Here is a 23,591-nt window from a genome sequence, read left to right on the forward strand (position 1 = left end):
CTGTGGTGCTGAGAGAAGGCTTCAGCCACAGGAACCCAGAGCGTTGTGCAGGGGGGCAAGGGGGGGAACAGCAACCTGCTTAAGATTGGACGGGCCTGCATGCGGGGCCCAGCGGAGTGTAGCCCAGACTTGTCTCAGCTTAAAGGCACAGGATGCAGAGGCAGGCTGGATTCCCAGCCTGCAGGGGCGCCCTGCTGGGAGATCTGTTGGGGCAAGGCCTGTGCAAGGGAGGCAGGTTGGGAGTGCTAACTGGATTTTTTATTTTTATATCAAGACACTGTGTTTAAAATTTTTACAAAGGACAAACTCCATGGGTTTCCGTTAGTGTTTTAAGAACTTTTCTTTAAAAAAAAAAAAAAAGCCAACAACAACAAAAAAACACCGCCTTTTTGAAAGAGAAATGACAGACACAAAAGAGACTCTGTAAAGAAAATGGGGCAAATTTCTGATACCATTACCCCAAGGGCAGAGGCAGAACCCAGATTACACCCAGGGGCCCTGATAACAACGGCCTCCACCAGAACCTCATTCACCAAATCTAGGGTCCCCTGGTCTAGCCAGGCCGATGTTCCTGGCCTTTAGGGGAAAGCAGGTCACCCTGCAGTCTCTATAGCCCTCCACAGGGACACAGAGGTGGCTGGAGAGTTCTCCCCTATGGCCCTCCAACCCCAACCAGCGGTAGCCCCTTCCTCCTTCCACCCCATGGTCTTGCTTGAATCTGTTTCTTTCTTGGGGGTCATGTTCCTCGCCCAGATTGTGTTAGCGCTGGGGGTGCCAGAGCCAGACAGACATGGGCCTGGAGCCTCCCTTCCGGAGCCTCTTTGCACTCATGGGTTGGAGAGGCATGTGTTCCAAAATTATTTTAAAAAATCAACAAAAACAAGACCCAGAAAAAAGACCAAGTCTGGGGGAGAAAGAGCTACTCTGCTCTGTAAAGCTCCCAAGTCTGGAGTTGGTGGGTGGTGCAGTTCCAAGAGAGGCGGAAGGTGAGCACCAAGGGGGTGTCCAGCTGGTGCTTTCGGGCCCCCAGGAGTGTCTGTGATCAGGCTCAGGGAGCTGGCTTCAGCTGCTGTTGCACAGGTCCTCGGTTTCCCAAGGACTCACTTGCGTCCCCATTTGAAGGGTTTGTTCAGGTTTACTTCTTTATTTGTGTTCTTGTACATGCGGGTGCATGTCCACATCTGTCTATGTTTGTGCAGGTGGGTCTGCTGTCGGGTGTGGGTGCGTGTGTATACATATATGTCTGTGTGTGTGTGTGTGTGTGTGTGTGTGTCTGTCTGTCTGTCTGTCTGTGTGTGTCTATGTGCATGTGTGTCCGTGGATCTGGGAGGGAGGGAGCCAGGAGAGAGGCTGTGCTCTGGGCTGGAGCTATACCCGGGTAGTGGAGTGTGAGTGGGGCAGCCCAGTACTGTTGAACCCTGCGGCAAAGGTGTTATAGGGGTGCAATGTCTGCAGCCCTACCAGGGAGTTGGGAATCATAGTGATGGTGTTGGGTGTCATGAGTGGGATGTCATCAGGGGAGCGACGCAGGGTCAGCGTGTAGTCGGGTAGCGCAGTGAGGCGCAATGTGTCGTGGGGGGGACCAGCCTCACATTCGTGGTGGGTGGGGCCCAGCTGTAATGCTGCCAGCTCCTCCTCAGGAGCAGCTCCCAATTCGGGGGCCCCAGCTCCCCTCTGAGGGCTGGGCTGCCGCAGAGGCTCCTGGCGCCGTTTGTCCTTGCGGTAGTAGAGGGCGGCGAAGGCCAGAACGTTAAGGAATAGGAGGGAGGCCCCCACAGCGATGGTGACACTTAATTCAGTGGAGTAGTCACGAGGGTTCTCCACCAGGAGCGGCCCTGCATCCTGGTCCCCGTTCCAGGACCCTTGGGCATTCTCATTGCTGTAGGCAGGGGAGATGGCCGGCCGCTTGGTGCTCCAGGTCTTGCCGTTGGGCCTGCGGGTGATGTGGGAGCTGTGGGTGGTATCCGGGGGCGGCACTTTGGTGGTTGTGGACGTATAGTGGAACATGTCATGCAGGTTGTAGAGGTGGGGCACCAAGTGTTTCCAGAAGGCCACCTTGGTGGCCCGGTAATGATCGCGGACCCTTGGTTTCAGCCCGATGTGAAGGTAGAGCTGGTCTCGGGGATTGTATTTGGACCAGGCCACTTCCTCAAAGCGGTTGGCCTTGGTGTGAATGAACTTGGTGTCCTGGGGGACCGGCTTGTTGGGATCCCTGAAATACCACATGGAAATCCGGGGTCACCACTCTACCTAGGTGCACAAAGGGCCCAGAATGCCTCCTCTCACACCCACTTCTGAACTTCTTCCCTGGTCTATAACTTCCCACGTTTCCAACTTTTGCAGGGTCCCTCTCTCTGTCCATGCCCCTCCTCTTCCCCAGGGCCTTGAATTCCTATTGCTCACTGTATCACGGAAACTGTCTCATCCTTCCCTGTGCCCATCCTGTAAGGTCATGCTATAGATGCTTTTTCTTCTCATGTGCTACCGAGCATCCACCAATCTTTCCAGCTGCCCGGTTTTTCCAAGAACCCTTGAAAGGCTCTTTATGAATATACTTTATTCCCACTTCACTCGGCCTCTGACCATCTAACCTTGAATCCTGTCGTTCTGCCAGTAACTCCCCCTGCTGCTCGGTCCTAATGTTAGCTGAGTTCTGAGCCTCGGTGACATTTTGGAGGGAAGAAATGGCACGAAAGACTCAAAAGGAGGAAGGAGGGGGTGAAGAGGTTAGCAAGCAAAACTTGGGGGAATATCTTTTAAAAAGGAGATGACAGAAGAGGCTTAATGATAGAGGAGCAGAAGGGAAGGCATGCTGGGGTCCCAAAGGAGAACAACCCCCACTTTCTCCTTACCCGGTCTTGGCAAAGTTGGTCCAGTAAGTCATGACGACGGCACTGAGCATAACGTCATTCTTGGAGAAATTGCAGGGGAAGAGGTCAGTGGGGCCTACCATAGGGACACCAAAAACGTAAGGTACTTCGTCCCCATGAGCTGCATCTGACCAAGCAGGCTTCATGAGGCTCTGGCAGTGATGGTAGAAGGCGTAGAAGTAGGTAGGTGAGCCATAGCGGGCATGCAGATCAGCGGTCACCACCGAGGGCTCCACCCACTGGTGGTCAGTGAAAAGCGCCACCAGCGTTTTGCGGCGGGTCTCTGGATTGTCACGGTCTGCCCAGTCTGTGTACATGAACTTGATGGTCTCCCGTAGGGTGTCCTTACCCTCAGGATAGCCATACAGATTGTCCACAAAGTTGGAGACTGAGTAGTCAAAGTCAGTGCCAGAGACGCCATCCTCAGGGTCCACCACCCCTTCCACGAACTTGAGCCCCTCGCCCTGGTTGACACCTAGCATAATGTCATAGTTGAGGAACTCGCCCTGCTCCATGAGAATCTCAGGGTCATCAGGGATGACATCACCATCAATCACAGGGCCAAAGGCCACATGGTAGCGGGCTGGCTGGATGTCCTGCTCTACCAGCTCCTTGGCACTCTTTTGACGAAGACAGTCCACCATGTCCACTGTGTCTAGCACGTTACAGCCTACCTTGTCTGCCAACAGGCTAGTGTACTTCACCGGCTGGTAGTTCACAGCCCAGCTGGACAGGGCAGAACCACTTTGGATGATGGCCCTCTGGAAAAGCCCTACGGAAGACAGGAGGCACCAGGTCAGATCTGCCATGTCCCCCACAGCCTAGGCCTCCCTTGCTTGTCCCTGAGGGACAAATTAAACACCCCCTCACTCCTCTGTCACTGACGCTGCCCTATGGGTGCAATGAGCTATGAAGGAAGACGAGACCTTTCAGCTGGATGATGGATTAGGACCAGAGGAGGGGTTGCTGGGCCCCTGCGCTGACTGACCCCCTGCCTGCTTCTTGCTTCCTTGTTCTGGGATGAGGGCTGGTAACTTGGGGGTTAAGGAAATGCCAGCAAGAATTAACCCCTTGGGTCCCAGACATCAGCTTCCTTATGCTCCCTCTCTTTATCTCTCCTTGTCTTCCCTTCTTGCTTCCTGCCCAGCTGGGCCCAGCTCTGTGCCAGCACACCACCAGGGAGCTGGCGCTTCCACCACAAAGGGGTCTTTTTCATGAGAGATGAGAAATACAGGCAGGGGAGAGCCTCACATTCTGGGAGTCTGGGGAAAGATTCCTGAGGGCAAAGGCCTTGGGATCTCAAAGTCTCCAGGGAACGTGCCCTCCCAGCATGTAGTCTCCACAGAGACTTTCCTTTTCCTGAAGCTATTGATGCCTCAGATCCAGTTTCTCCCCTACCCAAGATGGAGCCAGTCCTCCAAACTCAAAAAGTGGGTGATTCTTTCCCCCCACCCCTGGAAGAAAAGGGGGGTATCATGCTCTCCCTGGCCCCAACATTCCCAAGCGAGGGATAATCTGGCCCTCAGGCACACGGTTCCTTTCCTCTAAGAGAAAGGCAGTTGGCATGGGTAGAAAGAGAGGGAGAGAAATATAGATCACTACTTAAGAGAGAACCCCCCCTTTTCAAAAAGGGATTCTCCATGAATCAGTTGCAGAAAGACCGAGAGGACAACTCTTTAGTGCAGCCAGGCCCCTCAGGAGACAGAATGTAGCACCACTCCAAGAAAGGCCTTCTCCTCCCAGGGAAATAGTTCTGGATCAGAGGAGGCACCATTCCTCGCTTCAGACAGGGCCACCCTCACAGCCGGTCACCTCACCCTCCTTTGTGGAGAAAGGGATCCCTGTTCCCACTACTGTCACCTAGAAACACATTCTAAGGTGTGATGCAGATCCCACCCTGGTCTTCCCTCATCGGGGTTGTCCCTGGAGGGACAGGGGCAGAATGTCGAGATCAGAGAAGGTGATTTTTCGCTCTCAGACAAACAGGTCTTCTTCAAAGAGGGACCGAGAGTCTTCCTGTGAGAATATCACTCACTCACGGGGTCGATTCCAACAGGGACCGAGAGTCTTCCTGTGAGAATATCACTCACTCACGGGGTCGATTCCAACAACAACAACAACAACAACAACAACAACAACAACAACAACAACAAAATCCTTGTCCTCTCTCACAGATTTCCTTCCTTCAGAGGGAGGAAAGGAACTTATTTCAGGAAGATCTCTTCTTCATGAGAAGCTCGTCTTTGCCTCTCAGAGGTAGAATGTGCTCTACAGCCCAGAGGTGAAGAGAACTTTTCCTGCTGAGCCAAAAAGGGCCTGTTTGGCTCGCTTGAAGAGTCACTAGCAGAGCAAGGAGAGAGGCTTTCCTCTGGGCTAAGAGTGGGAGTCTCCCTTGGGGTTGCCCAGCCCAGGAGGAGGTCTGGTGTGGGCTACTGGATCGCCGCCCCTCAGAAAAAGCCCACCCCACAGGTTAGCTTTCCTCACTGTTCAGACCCATCTCTCCACTTAAGGACAACTCCCCTCCTGTACAGACTTGTTCTTCAGAGAGAAAGGCAGAGAATGAGTGTTTCTTACACCTAAAAACTAATTCCCACTCTAGATCTCCAACCTGAAGTCACATGTCCTTCCCAAACTGACAGATTTCCCTTGCCCCCCAAAAAACACCAAAAAAACACCCCAAAATAAACCCCACTGTCCCTTCAGATAGACATCCTCCTCGCACTCACCCAAACCCGACTCCCACACAGAAGGAGGATCTTACTTTCTCAAGAGAGAAACGGGATTCTCTCTTTCCCTCTCTCACACTGGGAGAAGGACTTCTTCCCCGAGAGGAACATTTCCATTCCACTTCTCCCCAAAAGGATGCCAAGCTGATAGAAGAGAGCCGGCTGATTCCTCTGGGCACTCTGAACCCCGGGAGGCCTGAGGCTCAGGGTGGGCAGCCGGCACTTTGCTAGTTGAGGTTTTGCCCCAAGTGCTACTCACCCTCAGAGTGATGCGACAGCGTGAGGAGGCTGACACAGGACGCGCCGATGCCCGAGCCGAAGACAGTAATACGGCGGGGATCGCCACCAAAGAAGGCAATGTTCTCGCTCACCCAGCGGAGGGCCTGGATTTGGTCAAGGAGCCCATAGTTGCCCTTGGCAGCCTGATCGCCAGTGCTGAGGAAACCTGGATTCAACAAAGGGCATGAGGATGGTGAAGGCAGAGGGATGGGGGGATCGGGGTTATAACGGCAGGCAGGAGACAGGGAGGGGGCATGAGGACAGAGGAGGGGCATGCAGCATGGTTCTTTCCACCTAGCTACCATGTACCATTGCTCCTTTCTGCAAGCTCCAGCACCATCAGTGTAGGAAGGATCGATCGGCTCCTTGCCTCCCACCCCCATTCTCCAGTGTGGAGGGAGGGATCTCCAGACTATTCGAGGGGACGCCTCCAGCTGGGAGACTTAAGCTGCAAGAACCGCAGATGGCCGGGCCCCTGACGTGCTCTCCAGGACATTACCCTAGCCCCCCTTGAGATAGAGTGGAACGAACAGGGACCCTGGAATCAGATGGTCCTCGGTTCGTGTCCTGGCTCTACCACTTACTGGCCGTATAGCCTTGGGCAAGTTATTTAAAATATCTGGGCTACAGTTTCCTCTTCTGCAAAATGGAGGTAAAAATACTTCAAAGGGTTGTAGGCGGGATAAAACGAACCTAAGCATCCCTAATACGCTCCGCACTCTGTAAGTCTATAATTACTTCTCTTTCCCCTTCCTCCTCTCTCCGAAGGAAGTGAGGATCCCAAGAGGCAAGGATGCCTAAGCTCTGCTTGGCCCTTCCGGACGGGTTAGTCCATCTGCACCTCATTCCAGGGCCTCAGGTGGCCCCTCCCATCATTCTCAGGGCGGGTTCTCATTTCCCCTCCTCCCAAGACCTAATGAATCAGAAACTGGGGAGGAGGCCCAGCAATGTGTGTTTTTCACAAGCTCTCCAGGTGACTCTGGGGCCTGCTAAAGTTAGAAAACCACTGGGTGAGACCATCTTTTTCATCTGGTGGAGAAATGGGGAAGTCAGTGCAGCGTGTTACCACAGAAACAGGTCTTCCCGCCCGCCCACCCACTGGGATTTGCTGCTGAGGAGACATGTCACCATGGAGACTACCTTCCCACCCACCTGCTGGGATTTGCTGCTGTGGAGACTTGTTGCCATGGAGACTACCTTCCCGCCCACCTGCTGGCTATCCCACAGAGATGTCCTATATCCCCCCCCCCCCCCCCCCCCGCCGCTTCCATTTCAGACTGATCGTGCTGCCTCATTTCCTCTCTCTTCCTTGATCCCTGGGCTCCCTGGAAGGCTCTATCTTCTCCTGCCCTAGGCTTTTGGAAGGGTTCTTTCCAGGTGGGTAGTTGTGGACACCCTATACCTGGATCGGTCTTTTTGGACTCCCCGTTTAAAAGCTCCCTTTGCAGCACCTGGGATCAACTTTGCGAGAGGCCACGTTTGAGGAGCCCCCCCTCCTCAGCTCACAGGGAGCTCCCTGGTGGTCCTGGCAGGCCATGGACAGAGGCTGAATTCAAATAGACTCAAGCAGGCGCAAGACCTCATCCCTGTCTTTCTCGGGTCCTCGTGTTTCTAGCTTCTGGGAAAGAGCTCATTTCACCCTCTTCAAGGGCGTTATTAATTTACATTTGGTACAATTAAGGATGTAAAGTACTTAGTTATTCCTCTCAGGGCCTAGTCACAAGCCCTCTTTAGCCCCAGGTTCCCAGCGAGGAAACGTGAAGGAATTAGAGAAAGCCTGAATGAAGATGAACGGAGGAGCCCTTGTTCCTCCAGACAAGGGAACCAGCTTCTCCTCTGCCTGGCCCATTCGCACACTGAAGCCGCTGCTGGGAGTCGTAAAAAGTCTGCTGACCAAGATCCAACCCAGCTGTCCAAGCCCGAGACCCTCCGGCAAGAACCACTCAGTGCTTCTCTTAGCCCTCCTGTCCTCTCTCCCTGTCTTTCTCCTTCCTCCATATTTTCTTTCCTTGTCCTCTTATTTAAGCCTCGGTGGACTTGGCTTCAGCCTCGGCTCGAGGTAGCGTTCCGTGAAATGTGTCAGTGCATCTGTCCTACCAGCGGGAAGAGCCCGCTCTTTGAATGGAGTAAAGTAGATTTCACCAGCGTGTCTCGATTCCCTGGGTTGGGAACAAAGGCCTGACAGGGCTGGGTGGAGGAGCCAACCATCCGTTTCTGCTCCCTTGGCTCCCACCAACCCCGGGATGAGAGGCGCCGGAGCATGTGGATGATGCCACGTCAACCATCTCCACTACAAGAGTCCTGGGTGAAGTGCTACATCCACGGGGCTGAGGCAGATGATCCAGCAAACGTGCCCAACCGTGAGCACGCAAAGCCTGGCGGTGTGGGAGAGCAAGTGGCTCGCTGCTAGGTCCCCAGTAACTCAGCCCTCCACAGAAGCAACGCGAGAAGGAGCGCTGAAACACCACGCACTCCATAAACTGTCAGAATAAATCTGAGACCGTCTCCCTGGACCCCAGGTTGACACTGCAGTCCATGGTAAGCCGCCTGTCAGCAGAGGATGAGGGAACCCAGCACATCGTACCCAAACCACGTATCTCTGTCCCTCAGGCTTGACATTTACCAGGTTTTCGCTTTGCCCGAAGGGTACCCGAACAGAGATGTACGATTAGATTCTGGAACCCAGACTAAAACCTGGCAAGCCCTTACTTCCTCAGCCCCAGGGATATCCACACCCGATATCCTGCTGGGGTCCCTTTCTTGTGCTGGTCTCGAGCCCCCTGGGGGCTCCTCAAATAATTAGATGGGATCCATGGACCGGCCTGTGACAGTCTCCATATAGATGAATCACCCGAGATGTCCAAAGAAGCACCTCAGAGTAAAGCATCTTTCTGGGCTCAGTGCTTCCAGAGAAGCTGAAGGGAGGGTGAATGCGTGCGTGCAGTTGGGGGTCCCAAACCGGCCCGCCGGATCAGGGATGCTTGAAGACACAAAACACCCAAGTCTCAGCTACACAGCAAAATCCCCAAGTGTCAGGGACAGGCCTAAGTTCTACATCTGGCACCGAGAGACAGAAACATCTTGTATGTACCCAGAATCCAATCAGTGGCTTATTGATTACATCTGTGTTGCAGAGCAGGCTGTGAAGGAGACACAGGAAGCGGTGGGGAAACTTCGGACCAAATCTCAGTTTGTGACTCCTTCCGAGGTTTGGGTCATATTATGTTGATCATTAACAGCTGAAGGCCCCAAGAATGCTATACGTGCCCCCAGATGTGCTGTTCTGGTTATCCGAATGAGAGGGGGTTGTAAAGTGGGGGGGGGGGCGTGTTCTTAACCAGAGTTTCCCCGGATGAGTTTTGGTGGGGTCCTTGGAACCATTTCTATAGGTTTGTGTATGTGTGTGCACGTTCCCCCCCCCCGGGGGGGGAGGGTCCATAGCTTTTGTTAGAACCTCAAAAGGGGTCCAAGATGCCCCCAAAAGTTAGGAACTCCTGATGTAGAAGTTTCGAGAGTAGAGAAGCGGGAGGGTTGTCAAGTAATCTGCAAACCAGGACACCATAGGGAGCACTCACCGGCGACAGGCCCCGCGCAGCCCCCAGCTGTCGAATGACGCTTCAAATCCTGAATCTCTCCTTCCTGTCGCCTTGCTCGGTGTCACTCTTGTCCTCTTTTCTCTCCCCCCGTCCTTTTCTTCTCTTCCTCAGTTCCTGCCCGCCCCCCCCCCCCGCCCCGCTCCTCCACTCTTTCTTTTCCTGCATCCCCTAGCTGGTCGGGTCCAATCATACAGAACCGAGGCACATTCTTTGTACTCTCTGTGCTTCCCAATAAAACCGACAGAATGGCGCTCTGTGTGTCTAATTTTTAAAAGCAGCCGAGTTGAACATTTTCTATCACTCTCACTAAGAAAATAAGGTGGCAAAACTCGTTCTGGCCTTCAACTACTGTGTGGGCGTGGCTGGACATCTGTGTGAGCTTACTTCTGTAAATTCCGGACTCTTCAGGAACTGTGCAGCCCTTGCGTGTGGCTCAATAGCCACCTTCATTTCCCCTTTACTGTCAGAGACTCAGATCCCCCTTCCTCAACAGGACAGAACACTCAAGAGAGCCTCGCCGGGATGTCTGGGGCAACTCGGGAAGACAGAGGAGCAGAGCGGCCGAACCATGACAGCCAAGCCCACCAGACCGCCGAGAGACCAAGGGAGACGCCTTGCGTGCCTCATCCCCGGGATCCAGAGGCCACTCGAAGGCACACGGGCTCCACTGTTTTCAGGGAATATCATTTCTCCAGTCTGAACCCCAAAAAGGTGTCTTGCTAGCCCACCGAGTGTCAAGGGTCAGTCAAGAAAAGGTTGCCTTTCAGGGCTCATAAACTCTACCAGAAGTGACGCACAGCCCCGGGCCCTCTGGGATTAGAACCGGCAACAACGATACAGTCCGAAGCAAATTAAAATCAGGTCGTGTCAGCCAAGTGGCCAGGGAAGAGGTCATGCCACGGCTGGTCCGGCATCCAGGCCTCCAGACCTGATGCACGGCCTAGGCCCCCACTGGAACTTGGAAGACAGCAGCGCTTCAGGCAAGGAGTTGTCTCCCTCCCACCATTACAGGGCTGCGCGGCTGCACGTGCCCTCGGAGGCCTGGGTGAACGTCTGATAGGGAGCAAGACCCTGTCCGAGGTACTTGTCTGCCTCAGGACCCTGGCCGCGGGTGGGCAGTAACAGCAAGGAAGAGACAGCACAGAGGGGCAGCCTACATCACCAAAACCGGTGGGCCGACGGCAGAGGATGTGGGGGGCAGGGCCCAGGGGTGCAAATGAGGAGGCATTTGGGAAGGAAGTGTGTGTGTGGGAGTGCGTTTGTATGATGAGGTGGGAGTACAGGGGGATGTAGGCGTGGAGAGAGTAGTAGAAATGCGTATGTGTGTATATACGGGGTCTGCAAGCGTGGGGTGTGCACACGGGTGGGGCTGAGGACAGGTGTGCGCACGTGCATGGATCTGGAGGCCAAACGGGGGTACATGGGTGTGTATGTGTTTGTCGGGTAGGGTGGGTGAGGGAATATGTACATATGTGTATTGCACGTATACATGCAGGGTACGTACGGGAGGAGCGTCTATGTGCGTGCGTGTGTGCGTGTGTGTATACATGGGAATGTGGGAGGTCTATGAGTGTGTGCACATGGTGGAGAGATATGTAAGGGCCTGGGACGTGTATGGAGACGTGGAAGCAGGGATATGAGGGGGGGTGTGGGTAGTATCTGTGGATGTGTGGCGTGAGGAGGTGGGTATGTATGCGTAGGGAGGGGGAATATTGGTTTGCGTTTAGGTGGGGGAGGTGAGGGACATATGTGTGCGTGTGGGTGTTCGAGTGGATGTAGAAGTGGGGTGCACAGGGGGATGAGGGTATGTGCGTGTATACGTGGAGGGAATATTTATGTACATTCAAGGTATACGCATGTGGGATTTGTGTGTAGATGTGGATGTGAAGGGTGTGGGTCTTTGTGTAGAGCATATACATGGGGGTAGAAGGAAGTGTAGAGTGTATGGGTGTAGATGTGGAGGGAGAGATATACGGGAATGAGGGGGGAGTCCGAGAGATCTGTGACCATACAGGGTATGGATGTGGAGTGGACAGAGGCATATGGTATGTGGATATGTGTGAGGGGAACCCTGTATGTGTGGAGTGTTTATGGAGTGGTGGGGGAATGTGTGTATGTGAGAGGCGGCCTGTAGATGTGGATGTGGGGGTCTCTGTGCACGGGTGTATGTGTGTCTTTGTGGGGTGAGTGAGAATTAATCGTATGCATTGGGGTGGGCGGTGGGCGGTGTGGATGTGTGGACATGTGAGGGTATGTAAGCGTGTGGATATGCGACTGGCTAGAAGGAGTATCTGTGTATGTGTGGGGCTTTTAGGGATGTGGGCCTGGGTGGGTAGGGTTGGGGGAAGGACACTAGAAAGTTCACGGACCCTGTGAAGCTCAGCCAAGCAACAGTCTGAAAAAGCAGCGACCTGGCTTGAGACAAGAGAAAGTGTGGAGGTTGAATTGAATTTCCAGCGGCAGCTAAACATTCTGGAAAGGGCCGAGGGACATGGGGAAGCTCCCAGCACTTGGGTAGGGACTGTGTGATACCACCATTTGACTCTGGTCGTTGGCACCCGCTCGGGACCCGAGGCCAGCATTAAATCCCCAGCATTCTCTCCTCCTTCCTTGAGAACCCAGGCTTCCTTCAAGGCAGCTAGCAGAGAACCATACCTAGCACCCCAACCCGATAGTTGAGGGTGATGACGATGACGTTGCCATAGCTGGCGAGGACGCTGCCGTCAATCATGTTGCCCGTCCCTTCCATGTAAGAGCCTCCATGGATGTAGACCATGACGGGCTTAGCGCCACTGTCCCGGATGTCTGCAAGGAGAAGGGGTGAGACAAAGGCTGGGTAGGATGCCCTTCCTCCCCCACCCCCGCCAGCCCTGGGGGGGGGGGTGTGGGCGGCAAAGCTATCCCAGGTGCCAGGACACCACCGCCAACTCTGAGGGCAGGACTCATGGGGCCGCTCGGCCTGGAACCCGAGCATCGGCCAGAGACTTGGCTGGAGGTGGACTTCGGCGACGGTTTTAAAGACGCTGGTTCCAGCCTCCCAGCTGAGGGCAGTCAGCCACGCCTGCTACGGCTGGGCCTAGGTAGGCCACGGCTGGGCCCCTGGGGACGGGGAGCGGTGGGGGGGAGAAGAGGCAGGGCTGCTCTCCTAGCTGGCTCAAGTGAGTCCCTGCCCCAGGGCACCCGGGAGTCCTGGGACCTGCCATGGCTTCCGAGAGCAGGGGCTGGGAAGCCCTGAAACCCCCAAGACTAGACCAGTTACATGGAAATACGGCCATTGGCAGCAGCCGGCCCCCCAGTGCAGACAGAGACAAGAGGGGTGGGAAGAAGGGGTGGCACAGGGAGAGAACAAGGAAGGGTGTGGGTAAAAGGGAGTGAATGGCAGCGATGGGGTGGAGGGAACCTTAGTGACATGGTTTCTCAGCCATGTGCTCATTTACCCCATTGTCCCCCGGGGCGTCAGGCAGACTTAACTGGAAGCACTGGGGATGGGAGAGAGGAGAGGGGCAGAACTAAGAATGAGAGAGACCCCCTCCCTGCCCTGCCCCGCCGCCCCTCTCCCCACCGCCCTCCCCCATCAGCATTAGGATGAAGATGGAGCCTCCCCAGAGGCCATTCAGTGAGAGACCTTCAAGCGGCTGCTCCCAAGCCCAGGCAGCACAGCGGTGGCGTGGCGTTGGGGCTGGGCAGTCAAGAGAAGGCTCCCGGCCTGACCACTTTGACCTGCAGCCTCTCAGTGTGAGCTGGACCAACACTCTGCCACAACAGCACGGCCCTACCAGCCACCAGCAGACCGCCCCCCCCCCCAGCTGTTTGGCTCCTCCAGGGGTGGAGGGGCAGGGCCAGGGCAGGGAGGTAGAAGGGAATGCTCTCTGCTGCCAAGCAAACACAACCTGTTTTCCCAAGGAGGAAGGCAGACCGGTTCAACCATCACGCAAGGATCTTATGCCATCTACTGACTGGGCTGTGGCGTCCCGGCCTCAGCCTGGCATTTTAGCCCACGGCCTTCCTGGCCCTGTCCTGAGCCTATTGCAGCCTGTGGCCCCAAGGCCATGTCTCTTTTTCTGGGAGGAGGCCGGGGTGGGTGGGTGGGTGGGGATTCTAGATGGTACTAATCTCCGGCCCCTTTGGTTGTCACTGCCTCGCTCCTCAGCTCAACATCCTGCCGGGCCCCTCTCCCAGGAGCCAGTCTCCCCGCAAAACACAGGTGTCTCCGCAGTGAAACCCAGGTTATGTCCTCGCCATCCGGTCTCCTTTTCGCCTCTCCCCGCCCTTCCTCTGCCCTGCTTTCTCTCCGCTCTCCCTGCTGATCGGTAGGGGCAGGTGCCCGTGAGCCACGGAAGATGGGGGAGGAGGAAGCTGTCTCTGGCAGTGCCCGCTTCTGTGCTGTGGGACTGAGGACGGGGATAGGGGACCGGGGCGAGGAGGCCGCCCTCCCCATGGCCCTGCTTGTGGTCCCCTGCTCCCGCCAGCCAGCCGTGTCCATCACCTTGGACCTCCCAGCGGCCAACCGGGCCAAAGATGGATGAGCAGCCCAACAGCCTCGTATAGGAACAGAAACACACCAACGGACGGACAGACAGACAGACGGGGCTTCTCCCCATCAAGAGGGGGAGGGGCTCTGTGCCATGCACCAGCCGCCGCGCCCTGCAGCCCCCAAATACCTTCATCTTCATCCCCGTCATTATCCGCTAAGTCCTCGCCCTGTTTCTTAGCGCCGGATCCTGGGGACCAGACACGGGGAGACACAACAGCACAGAACAGAGAACAAAACAGAGAGAGAATTCAAAAACAGCATGACTGCAGTGTGGCCCTGCAAGCCAGCTCTGGGCTTGGGCCCAGGACAGGCAGGAGGGATGGCAAGAACCGAGGGAATGGGTGGGCTGAGGCCCAGACCTTCATCAGGATGATGGTGTTGCAGGCCCCTGCTGCGCTGGTCTCCCTGCTGCCTCCCTGTCCCCAACAGCCCGTCTCAACCAACTACCTTCCCAGTTAGGAAGGCGGGAGCAGCATACGGGCCAGGGCAGAGAGCCAGAGACCCACTCAGGGAAAGGATTTCTCCCGGGGGGCAGGGGCTGTGCGTGTGTACACAGGCAGGCTGAGCTGGAGAGCAGGGACAGGCGCTGAGGGTGACAGGTGGCCAGAATGTTGGATACGGATGCGAGCTATTAGGGCAGAGTCGGGTCCTGGGGCCCCCAGCCCTCGGCTACCTGGGCCCGGTCGATGGGCTCAAGCTGGGCCTCAGCTGACCCTGATTCCCAGAGGAGGAAATGGGAGATGAAGCTTTCCCTCTGGTCTTCCTCGTCGGGGCCCCCTGCTCTGGCTAACAGCAAATGGGGTTCCTGTGAACAGGACCCAGGCCTAAGAGCAGCAAGCAGTGCTCTGAGATCTAGAGAGAGCCAGAGAGGGAGGGAGGGAAAGGAGGAACGGGGGAAGGAGAGAGGGACATGAGAGAGATGGAGAGAGAGAGAGAGAGAGAGAGAGGGAGACAGAGGAATAATGATAACAGCTCCTACCATAGACCGAATATTTACCGTGTGCCAGACCCTCTACTTCTGCCATACTGTTTGATCCTCACACCCCAATGAGGTAGGTACTGTTTCTATTCCGGTTTCACTGATGGGGAAACTGAGGTTCAGAGAGGTAAAGTGACTTGCTCAAGATCACACAGCTAGGGAAGCCCTAGAGGTAAGATTCAAACCCAGGTCTGCTCGACTCCAAAGCCCATGGTCTTTCCACTGCACCATGCCACCTTTCTGGGGATGGGGGAGAGGGAAGGAAAAAATCAGCGAGAAAAGAGGTGGAGCGTGGGGGGCGGGGAGAGGGGACGGAAGGGAAGGAGAGAAAAGAAGGGCCCAGAGGAGAGAAGAGAGACACTTAGGACCTGTGGGTAAGTTGGCACCAACTCTCCTTCCTGTTCTAAGGAGATGAGAAGTGCATCTTGAGCACGGCTGTGGAGAAAGGACCTACTGCCTGGATGCTGGGCAGAGTGGAGAGACAGAGGTCGTTCTGCCAGCACCCCAGGGCTTACCCTCTTGTCTGTGACACCAGATACTCTCAGCCTAGAGGCAGCAGATAGCCCTCTTTCCCAGCTGGTCCGGGCTCTGGTGACTGAATTCCCTTACAGCTATTAATCAAAACAGGAACCGCCTTCATATTACAAAATGGCTTTTCAACTAGGGCAAGAGCCAGGGCCCCAAGGGGCAGAAATGGCCTGCAGCTTCCCGAACTTCCAGTGGCACCTACCGTCTTAACACCTGCCAGGACTGCGCTCAGACACCCTGTGGGGCACCGCGCATCATCACCCACACAGCGGACAGGCCCCCAAGCGGAAGGGACTTACTCATCCCGAAGCATGAATTCCCTCCAACCTGATGGAGGCAGAAGTGGGGGGAGGGGGCAGGTCCTCCCCCCCACCCCCGCCAGAAATCCCTCACTTCCAATGGGCACCGACTTAGAAGGTGGGGCCTATTGTCCCCGCCCGCCCCGCCCCCCCCACCCGCCCGCCCGCCCGCCAGAAGCATCCCTGGGGTTGCTGCATCGTCCCAGCCTGCTCTGCACAGATGCCTTCGCTCCTTCAGCTTAGCACTTGCAGAACAACTCCTTGTCATGCCTGTCACCCTGGCCAGCTCCACCAACCATCCCCCTGTCCCAACACTGGGCTGCCACGGGGTCCCAGCCGGGCCCATCCTGCCTACACTATGCACACCACAAGCCTAACGACCTCTGCGGATGTCTCTCCCCCAAGAAGCGGGGTCTGTAAATTCCGTTCCAAATGGCCAGCGGGCCCTGGATAGGGAACTAATTTGAGCAGCGAAATGACCAAATGCCCTCCCCCACGCTCTCTGGAACTCACTTCCCAGCTTGGCCTGTGGGGCTTAGCTGAACCGGCTGGGTTTCAATCCTAGGATAGAAGCTTCGTCAGAGTAGTGATGAAGCCTTTCGTTACGTCTAAATCTTGCCCCTACCTCCTAGCCCTCCACAGCCCAACAGCGCCTAGCCCACGGCGCCTAGCCCGTGGCGCCTAGCCCATGGCCTTGCCCACAGTCAATGGTCCTGATGGGTAAATGTTTGCACTCGACTGGAGCTTCCAGTCAGCTCTCTAGCCAACCTCTCAGGACTGGATGGCCCTGGACTCTCACTGGCACCCTGGGGAGATCATTCCTCGTAGGAAACGGTTAATGGTTCATGTTCACATCATCCTCTCTCCCCGGACCCCCACCCCACCCCCCACCCAAGCAAGTAACCCATGGGAGCAGGTTTAAGAGACCCTCTTCCTGAATTCATTCACAGGCTAGTGGAATGTTAAGGCCCGAATGGTCCCCCTACGACCTTCGGAGGCGGAAGCAGAGGTCCCTCCAGGAAAAGACTTGCCTAAAGTCTCACTGTGATTTAGCAGGAGAGCTGGGGCTCAGCCCGGCTTTGTGGCTCCCAGCCCAGCACTCTTTTTGCAATGCTACAGTGCTTCTTCACTTGTGCGGAAAAAGCGTTTGCTGATCGCCTACTGGGTGTGAGGTCCTGGGCTGGGCGTGGGGATGTGGCGGAACACTGTCCCTAGAGCAGCAGGCCCCACTCGGCACTCCAGGGTGCGTCAAGAGCACTCAACGCCTGGCGCGCGGGTGCGCGCACACGCTCAACATGTGGATTCCCAGAATCTGCCCCCAGAGATTCCTGCTCAGCAGGGAGCATCCGGGCCCAGGAATCCTGACAGCCCCACTGGGGTAGGGGGCCGGGGCTGGGGGTGGGGGTGGGGGAACCCTGCCCTAGGATTTCAAAGGAAAACAAACTCCGAGCTTGCCAAAAGGTTGTGGGGATCAGGCTGTGATTTTCCACCTGTTCCTTAAGCTGTTACTGTTTCCAATTTGGCCCAGCCCATCCACCTTTCACCATTGTTTTCAGAGTCGGGGAGGTGGGAATGACCAGATGGGAGCTGCCTCAACGTACACGTGCTACAGTGGAAAGAACATGGCCCTGAGGGTCAAGAGACCCGGGTTTGGGTCCCAGCTCTGCCACAGACCAGTGACAGGGCCTCGAGCAGCAGCAAGTCACTCCCCTGGGCCTGTTTCCTCATCGGTAAAATTGGGAAACTGATTCCTGCCTTACAAGCTTCCAGAGACATGGGGAGGATTTTACGAGCTAAGTATGAAAGCGCTTTGCAGAAAAACATGACGTGCGCTATTCGAATAGGAAGAATTATTTCTACAGGGGGAGCACATTCCTCCCAGCAAGAGGGTAAATGCAAAATTCAGGATCTCGTGCCTCCTGTAGAGTCTGTGTTTCCGAGACCCCCGAGGTCTGCCACCGGACTAGCCGGGGCCGGGGGCGGGGTGGGGGGGCGGGGAGGGGTTCGGGTTACACAGCTATGCTCCGGCCAGAAGGGGTGGGGGCGGTTGGCAGGGTGACTTCAGGGCCGGAGAGTTGAGTCTAGACTTCGCACCCAGGGAAGAGCACAGAGGGATGAGCTGGTGGCTCCCCGCGCCCCCCCCCCCCCCCCGCCAGAAAGAGGACAGAGCCCCTGGCTCCATCCTGGCTGCCTAGAGCTCCACACCCGCCCCCTACCCCCGCAGGTGGCTCAAGAGAGAACCGCTGGCTATCTTTGGCACATATGTTAGTGTGGAATCCGGGGCTGGGAAGAGCGGAAGAAATGGGGTTGTTGCAGCTTCTGCTCTGAACCTGCCTTAGGCCACCGAATCCTCCCTGACGAGCAGCCAGGGCCCTTGGCTAAGGTGGAGCTTAGGCCTGCTCACCGACCGCCCCCTGAGCCTGGGCTACTTGAAGGAAGGCTGGGTCCTCAGGGGCAAGGGCAGGTGGGCAGGCAGCCCTCCCTCTCTCTCTCTCTCCCTCCCCGCCGGCTCGCTACCTACCTCCTTTCCTACAAATTTTCTTGTTGGGCTTTCGGGCGCATTCCTTGGAAATCCGCTTTACTGTAAAATGAATAAAAAACTAAAAAATAACAGGAGGCCTCTGCCCAGGGGCATGCACCCCCCACCCTCCCAGGCCCCAAGAGCTGCTCTGCAGGTGGCACATGGCAGAGAGCCTGTCCCACCATCTCCTTGTTTCTGTCACTTACCTTGGTGTGAGCCCCGCGGGAGGAGGCAGCGGCTAGCCAAAGAGGAGGCACCTAAGCAATGCCCACCAGGCTGGCCCCCCCCCGCCCCCCGCACGCGCCCAGCTCCCTTGGCCGCACACACCTACCACCTTTCAAAGCAGGCAGGATGGCAACAGGGGGGCCTGGTGGAGCCAGCGTCCTCCCGCGGGCGGCTGCCTGCAGTGACCCATTCTCCCCCAGGGAACCCCCATCCAGCACTCTGGCCCTAGACCTGTCAAAGCTCTCAGGCCTGGCCAGGCCCCTCCTGGTAACAGTGTCACTCACACATGGGAGCTCAGACAATGCTGGGGGAGGGAAGAACGGGGAGGGGAGGAGGTGGGGGGAGGCCAAGCAGAGTGATGGTTAGAAGCATCTTCACGGACGGACGGACGGACGGACGGAGGCATGCTGCTGCAGGGCGCACAACCACATGCAAGCCACAAACACCACAGGGCAGGGGCTGGGGTTGGCGGGGAGGGCACGGTGCCTGGCCGCAGCACTCACCATCCTCCGTGGGCACATAGACATTCAGGTAGAGGCAGTCTTCGTTGGGCTCCTGGATGTAAGTAGCGACAATATCCAAGTTGGCAGTGAACCAGACGGGCAGCATGACTTCGGGCACAGCTGTGTGGATGTTCTGGGGGCACACTGGGGGAAAGTGTGTGGCGTTCCGGATGCCCGACCAGGATGGGGGTGGCTCAGGGGGCAGGAAACGTTTCTCGCCGATGGGGGGAGCTGCGTAGGGCACCCCCAGGTACTGGTCCACAGGCCCCAGGATCTCACTGGGCAGTGGCACCCGGGCACCCCTTAGCTTCCCAAAGTGAGTATTGACCGTGGGCGCTGGGGCCTGGGTACTGGCCCTCAGCACCAAGCTGAGGAACCACAGGGTGAGGCACAGGCTCCGGCCAATCGTGGACTTGGGGCTCAGGGACAGCGAGGGCGGGCCAAGCCGCAGCCACATGTTCCGGGCAGGGGGACTGGCAGGAAAGGCAGACTCCAGGGTCACAGCATCAGCCCGACAGGCAGCCCCTTCATGGCCACACTGACTTGAACCTCAAGACTGAGCTCTCGAGGGACACCTATAGGTGCCCGGCAATGCAGAGAGGTCGTCCAGGCACCACAGCTTCAGAAAGGGGACTCCCTCAGGGCCAGACAGGCCTGTGGAAAGAGGGAAGTATGCGTCATCTAGGGGGGTCGGGGCCAGCTCAGCAGTCGCGGTCTTTGGGGGCCCTGCTGGGCACGGGGGGGGGGGCTGTTCTCCCACAGGTAGGAGAGGTCTCAGTGCCCGGGGCTCCAGGGACCGGCCCGCGAGCACCTGGCCACGATTGGAAAATCCTAGGGGATCGACCCAGTGATCAGTCGTTGCCCCTGCAAGTTGCCCCATCCCCAGCTCCGACTCCTCAGCCAGTGGAGCTCACTGGGGTCAGCCCCGGAGCCAGAGGGGCACGTAGTCGCAGGGGGGTGGGGAGTGCTGGCGAAGGAGCTCAGGGCCCTGAGCATGCTGGACGCGAACAGCGAACTCTCTAGACCCCTGGCCCCGCTAAGCCCACACCAGGAGAGGGTGGGATTGTTAACCTCACTCTGGGGTTCAAAGGCATAAGCAGGAAAAGCAGCAGATAGGCAGAGCGTCCCCCATGGAGATCCCCTCACCCTCACCGGTCCACCAGGGTGGGGTGGGGGGAGGGCAGGACGGCCACTCACCAGAGCCCCCAGACCCTCCTGTGCCCCTCCTGTACATTTCTCCTCAGCCCTCACTGCTCCCAAATTCTTAAGCCTTGGTCCTTTCTGTCGGCTGTCTCTAATTCGCACCGAGTGCCAGAACTGAGGCAGAGACCCGTCTGCAGAGGACCCCAGGCATTGTTGATGCTCAGCCAGTGTAAAATAAACAACAGAGTGTGGGGGACACACACTCAGGGACTCATGGAGATAAAGTCACAAAGACTCAAAAAAGGGAGCGAGAGAGACCAAGCCAGGATCACAGACCCTGCGATATTCGCTCAGGGAGACATATATTCTAAACCCACAGAGATCCCTCATATAGTCCCGCATTCTGAGACGGAGAGCCTCCCCGAGCCAGAGACTCACAGAGAAATACATTCAGAGACACAAACAGAGACTTACTGAAATATAATCACACACACACACACCACATAGGTAACCATCCAGAGACACATGCAGCATAATGGTGACACCTAGGTGGAGACAGAATCAGAAATAGCAGCACACTCAACACACACAGGCTTTCTGACACACCATTATAGAGCCAACACATACATACAGGCGCACACAGACGCTGCTGCATGGACACACACACACACACACACACACACACACACACACACACACACACAAATTTAGTTTTCCCTATTTCTCCCGCCTTCCAAGATTGCCGGCCTGCTCCTTTAAGAACTGGCTGAAGGGGTGGGGGAGGGAGATTGGGAACGCCCGGCGATCGGCCACCACGAGAGGGGAATGAGAATGTGTGTGTGAGAGAGAAAGAGAGAGAGAGAGAGAGAGAGAGAGAAAGAGATAGAGAGAGCAAGGAAGAGAGAGGGAGGGAGAGGGAAGGAAAAGGAGGGAGAGGGAGGGCGAGAGAGATAGAAGGAAAGGGAGAGCTAGAGAGAGAGAAGGAGAAAGGGAGGGAGGGAAGAAAGAGGGCGGGCGGGCAAAGCGACTAAAGGGGTGGGGGCCCAGAGGAAATGGGGAGCAAAGTACAGGGTGGGGGGGTTAGGTCCCAGACATTGCCCAGAATGCACCCGGGGTGGGGTGGGGAGGAGAGGAAAGGGAAAGGAAGGGGTAGGAGTAGGGAGGTGGGGCAGGAGGGAGTGGGTGTGTGTGTGTGTGTGTGTGTGTGTGTGTGTGTGTGTGTGTGTATGGGGGGGGATAGTCCGCAGCTGAGTTCACACAATCCCCCCATTCACCGTCTCCATGGCAACTCTGGGGCACAGACCGCTCATTCACACGGCTTCCCCGCCAGCAACCCCCCCACACCATTAACCCCCTCGGCACCGCCCCTCCCCACGAATTCCATTAACCCCTTCGGGATGCCTCCCTCTCCAGTAACCCTTCGGTGCCAAATGCCAGTCCCCTTTGAGTCAGTTCCCTGCAGCCCCTCCCCCCGGAACACCTAGACAAATCGGCCGACCCCCAAACGCCCTCTGTACCCTAGGGCCCACTGTGAGTCCCCAAGGCCGAGATCTCCATCCTGGTCCAACTTGCAATTTGGGAGAAGACAAGGGGAGGCGGCAATGCCGGGGATTAGAGTGGCATCTGGGATACTTTGGGGGCTGGAGCAGTATTTGGGCGAGGGGCATTGTGCAGGAATGGACTGGTATCGAGAACTGCAGTATTGGGGGCTACGCGGGTCCGGAATGGTATTGGGGGACAGATCTGCATTGGAATGGGGGAGGATAGGATAAAGGCCTGGGGGGAGGGGGGCTGCAGAGAGTGGGGGAGGGAGCCTGGCTGTGAGATGCTATGATGGAAGAGGGACGGGGCTGCACTGCGGGGGAGGGGGGACTGGCAATGTGCAATACAGGAATAGGGCCGGGGGCCCTTAGTAGGGGTATTTTGATGAGCATGCGGCCAGGCTGTGGAAATAGAGGGACGATGGGTGGGAGGATGATAGGGATGCGGGATTCAGGGAGGGGGTGGAAGAGAGAAGCGAAGCGGGGGAGGATTGGAGGGTCAGGGGTGCCGATGGAGAACATGGGGTTGGGAAGGATGGGGAGCATCGGCTGGGGAGCAGAGGAGCCCGGGATTGGGAGGGGATAGGATCGGGGCAAGGTATGGGCAGCTAGAGGATGAGAGACCGGGGCAGGCGGCCTCACCTGTTCCCCGGGCTGTTGCGAGCGACTGAACCGGGCCGCGGACCACCCATATCGCCTCCAGGCCAAGGGCTCCGCACCTGAATCCCCGAGATCTGCTCTCCGGCAGCCTGGCTGCTGTGCCCGCGCACCGAGGGGGCGCGCTGCGCGTGCCCGGACACGGGGGGGCGCGGTCCCTGCCATTAACTCCTTTTGTGCCAGAGATGGCTCAAGTCCTGGGGCATGGCCCAATTCCTCCCATGCTCAAGCACGCTCGCTCGGCTCACCCTCTCTCCCTCTCACACACACACCCCTCAAATCAAAACAGGCGATCTTCCACGGCAGCTAGCTCAAACTTTACCTGCAAAGCTTGAAACCTTGAAACAAAGGGAGAAACTGAGGCACCGTCTGCAGGAGCCCCCCCCCCCCCCCCCCCGGTCATACTCTACAAAAGACAAGCCTCCAGCTTGCTCAGCTTCCCTCGCCTCTCCCCTCCTCAGCACCCGCGCGACTCAAGCAGCAAGCCGCGGAGGGTGGGGGCACTTGGCTCTCATCCTGTCACCCGCCCAAAGGTCAACGTTGTTCCTTTCCGCCGCCGCTGCTGCTGCTGGGGCATGTCAGACTGAGACTGTCGGCATGCCAGTTGCCCCCACGGTTGCAGGCTCTCCCCTTCAGATCCCGCTGTCTTTGTGTCTCACGTTGCCCTCTGTAGTGCACCTGTCCCGTTTGTTTAGCCCCTACCCCCCACCCCGAGTCCCTCCGAGTGTCCCTTACCCCAGCAGAGCCCCCTAACCCTGCGGTTCCTCAGAATGTTTATGTCAGGACAGAGCAGGTCAGAAGCGAGCTTCGGTCACGGTCACGGCTTCCCCGGGCCATGTCCGGAGTTTCATTCCTTGTGCACACGGCTCTGAAACTTGCTGAGTCGCACATGAGCGAGGGCGCCATGGACCTCGAAGCGGGATTCTGTTTTATTTATTCTTTTTTATTTTTTAGAACTTGGGTATTGATGATCGGTGCTCCTGGTTTTACCAGCACACTTGCCACTTGCCAGTGACCCAGTGCAACTATGGCTTGGATGCTCCCCTGAAGTTGTCAAATCATCTGGTTCCACCCACCCACAAGGCTGAGGCTGGTCCTCTTCCAGCCCCAGCTGGGCATACCAGAAGACTCCCTTGTAGTAAACCAGTTGGCTCTCCTGAGTAGCCTTAGATCTAGGGCCCCAAACCCGA

General features: G+C 56.9%; 1 protein-coding gene across 5 annotated transcripts; it reads right to left on the bottom strand.

The window, feature by feature from the left end:
* Positions 1–236: 236 nt before the first annotated feature.
* NLGN3 (neuroligin 3) lies at positions 237–22,880 on the bottom strand. 5 transcript variants are annotated; one of them, XM_027609288.1, is made up of 8 exons: positions 22,387–22,507; positions 19,061–19,714; positions 18,333–18,392; positions 14,133–14,192; positions 12,127–12,276; positions 5,856–6,041; positions 2,853–3,642; positions 237–2,212 (listed from the first exon to the last, which is right to left on the bottom strand). In XM_027609288.1, the coding sequence occupies exons 2-8, from the start codon at positions 19,515–19,517 to the stop codon at positions 1,369–1,371; spliced, it is 2,547 nt and encodes an 848-aa protein (XP_027465089.1). In that variant the 5' UTR covers positions 19,518–19,714; positions 22,387–22,507; the 3' UTR covers positions 237–1,368. The 5 variants fall into 5 exon arrangements, with proteins under 5 accessions (XP_027465089.1, XP_027465090.1, XP_027465091.1 ...); XM_027609289.2 differs by lacking the exon at positions 22,387–22,507 and adding an exon at positions 22,724–22,880 and having other exon boundaries at positions 1,369–2,212; XM_027609290.1 differs by lacking the exon at positions 18,333–18,392 and having other exon boundaries at positions 1,369–2,212.
* Between the last annotated feature and the right edge of the window lie 711 nt (positions 22,881–23,591).

Source organism: Zalophus californianus, chromosome X (assembly GCF_009762305.2).
Source record: "Zalophus californianus isolate mZalCal1 chromosome X, mZalCal1.pri.v2, whole genome shotgun sequence".
Taxonomy (NCBI): Eukaryota; Metazoa; Chordata; class Mammalia; order Carnivora; family Otariidae; genus Zalophus; species Zalophus californianus.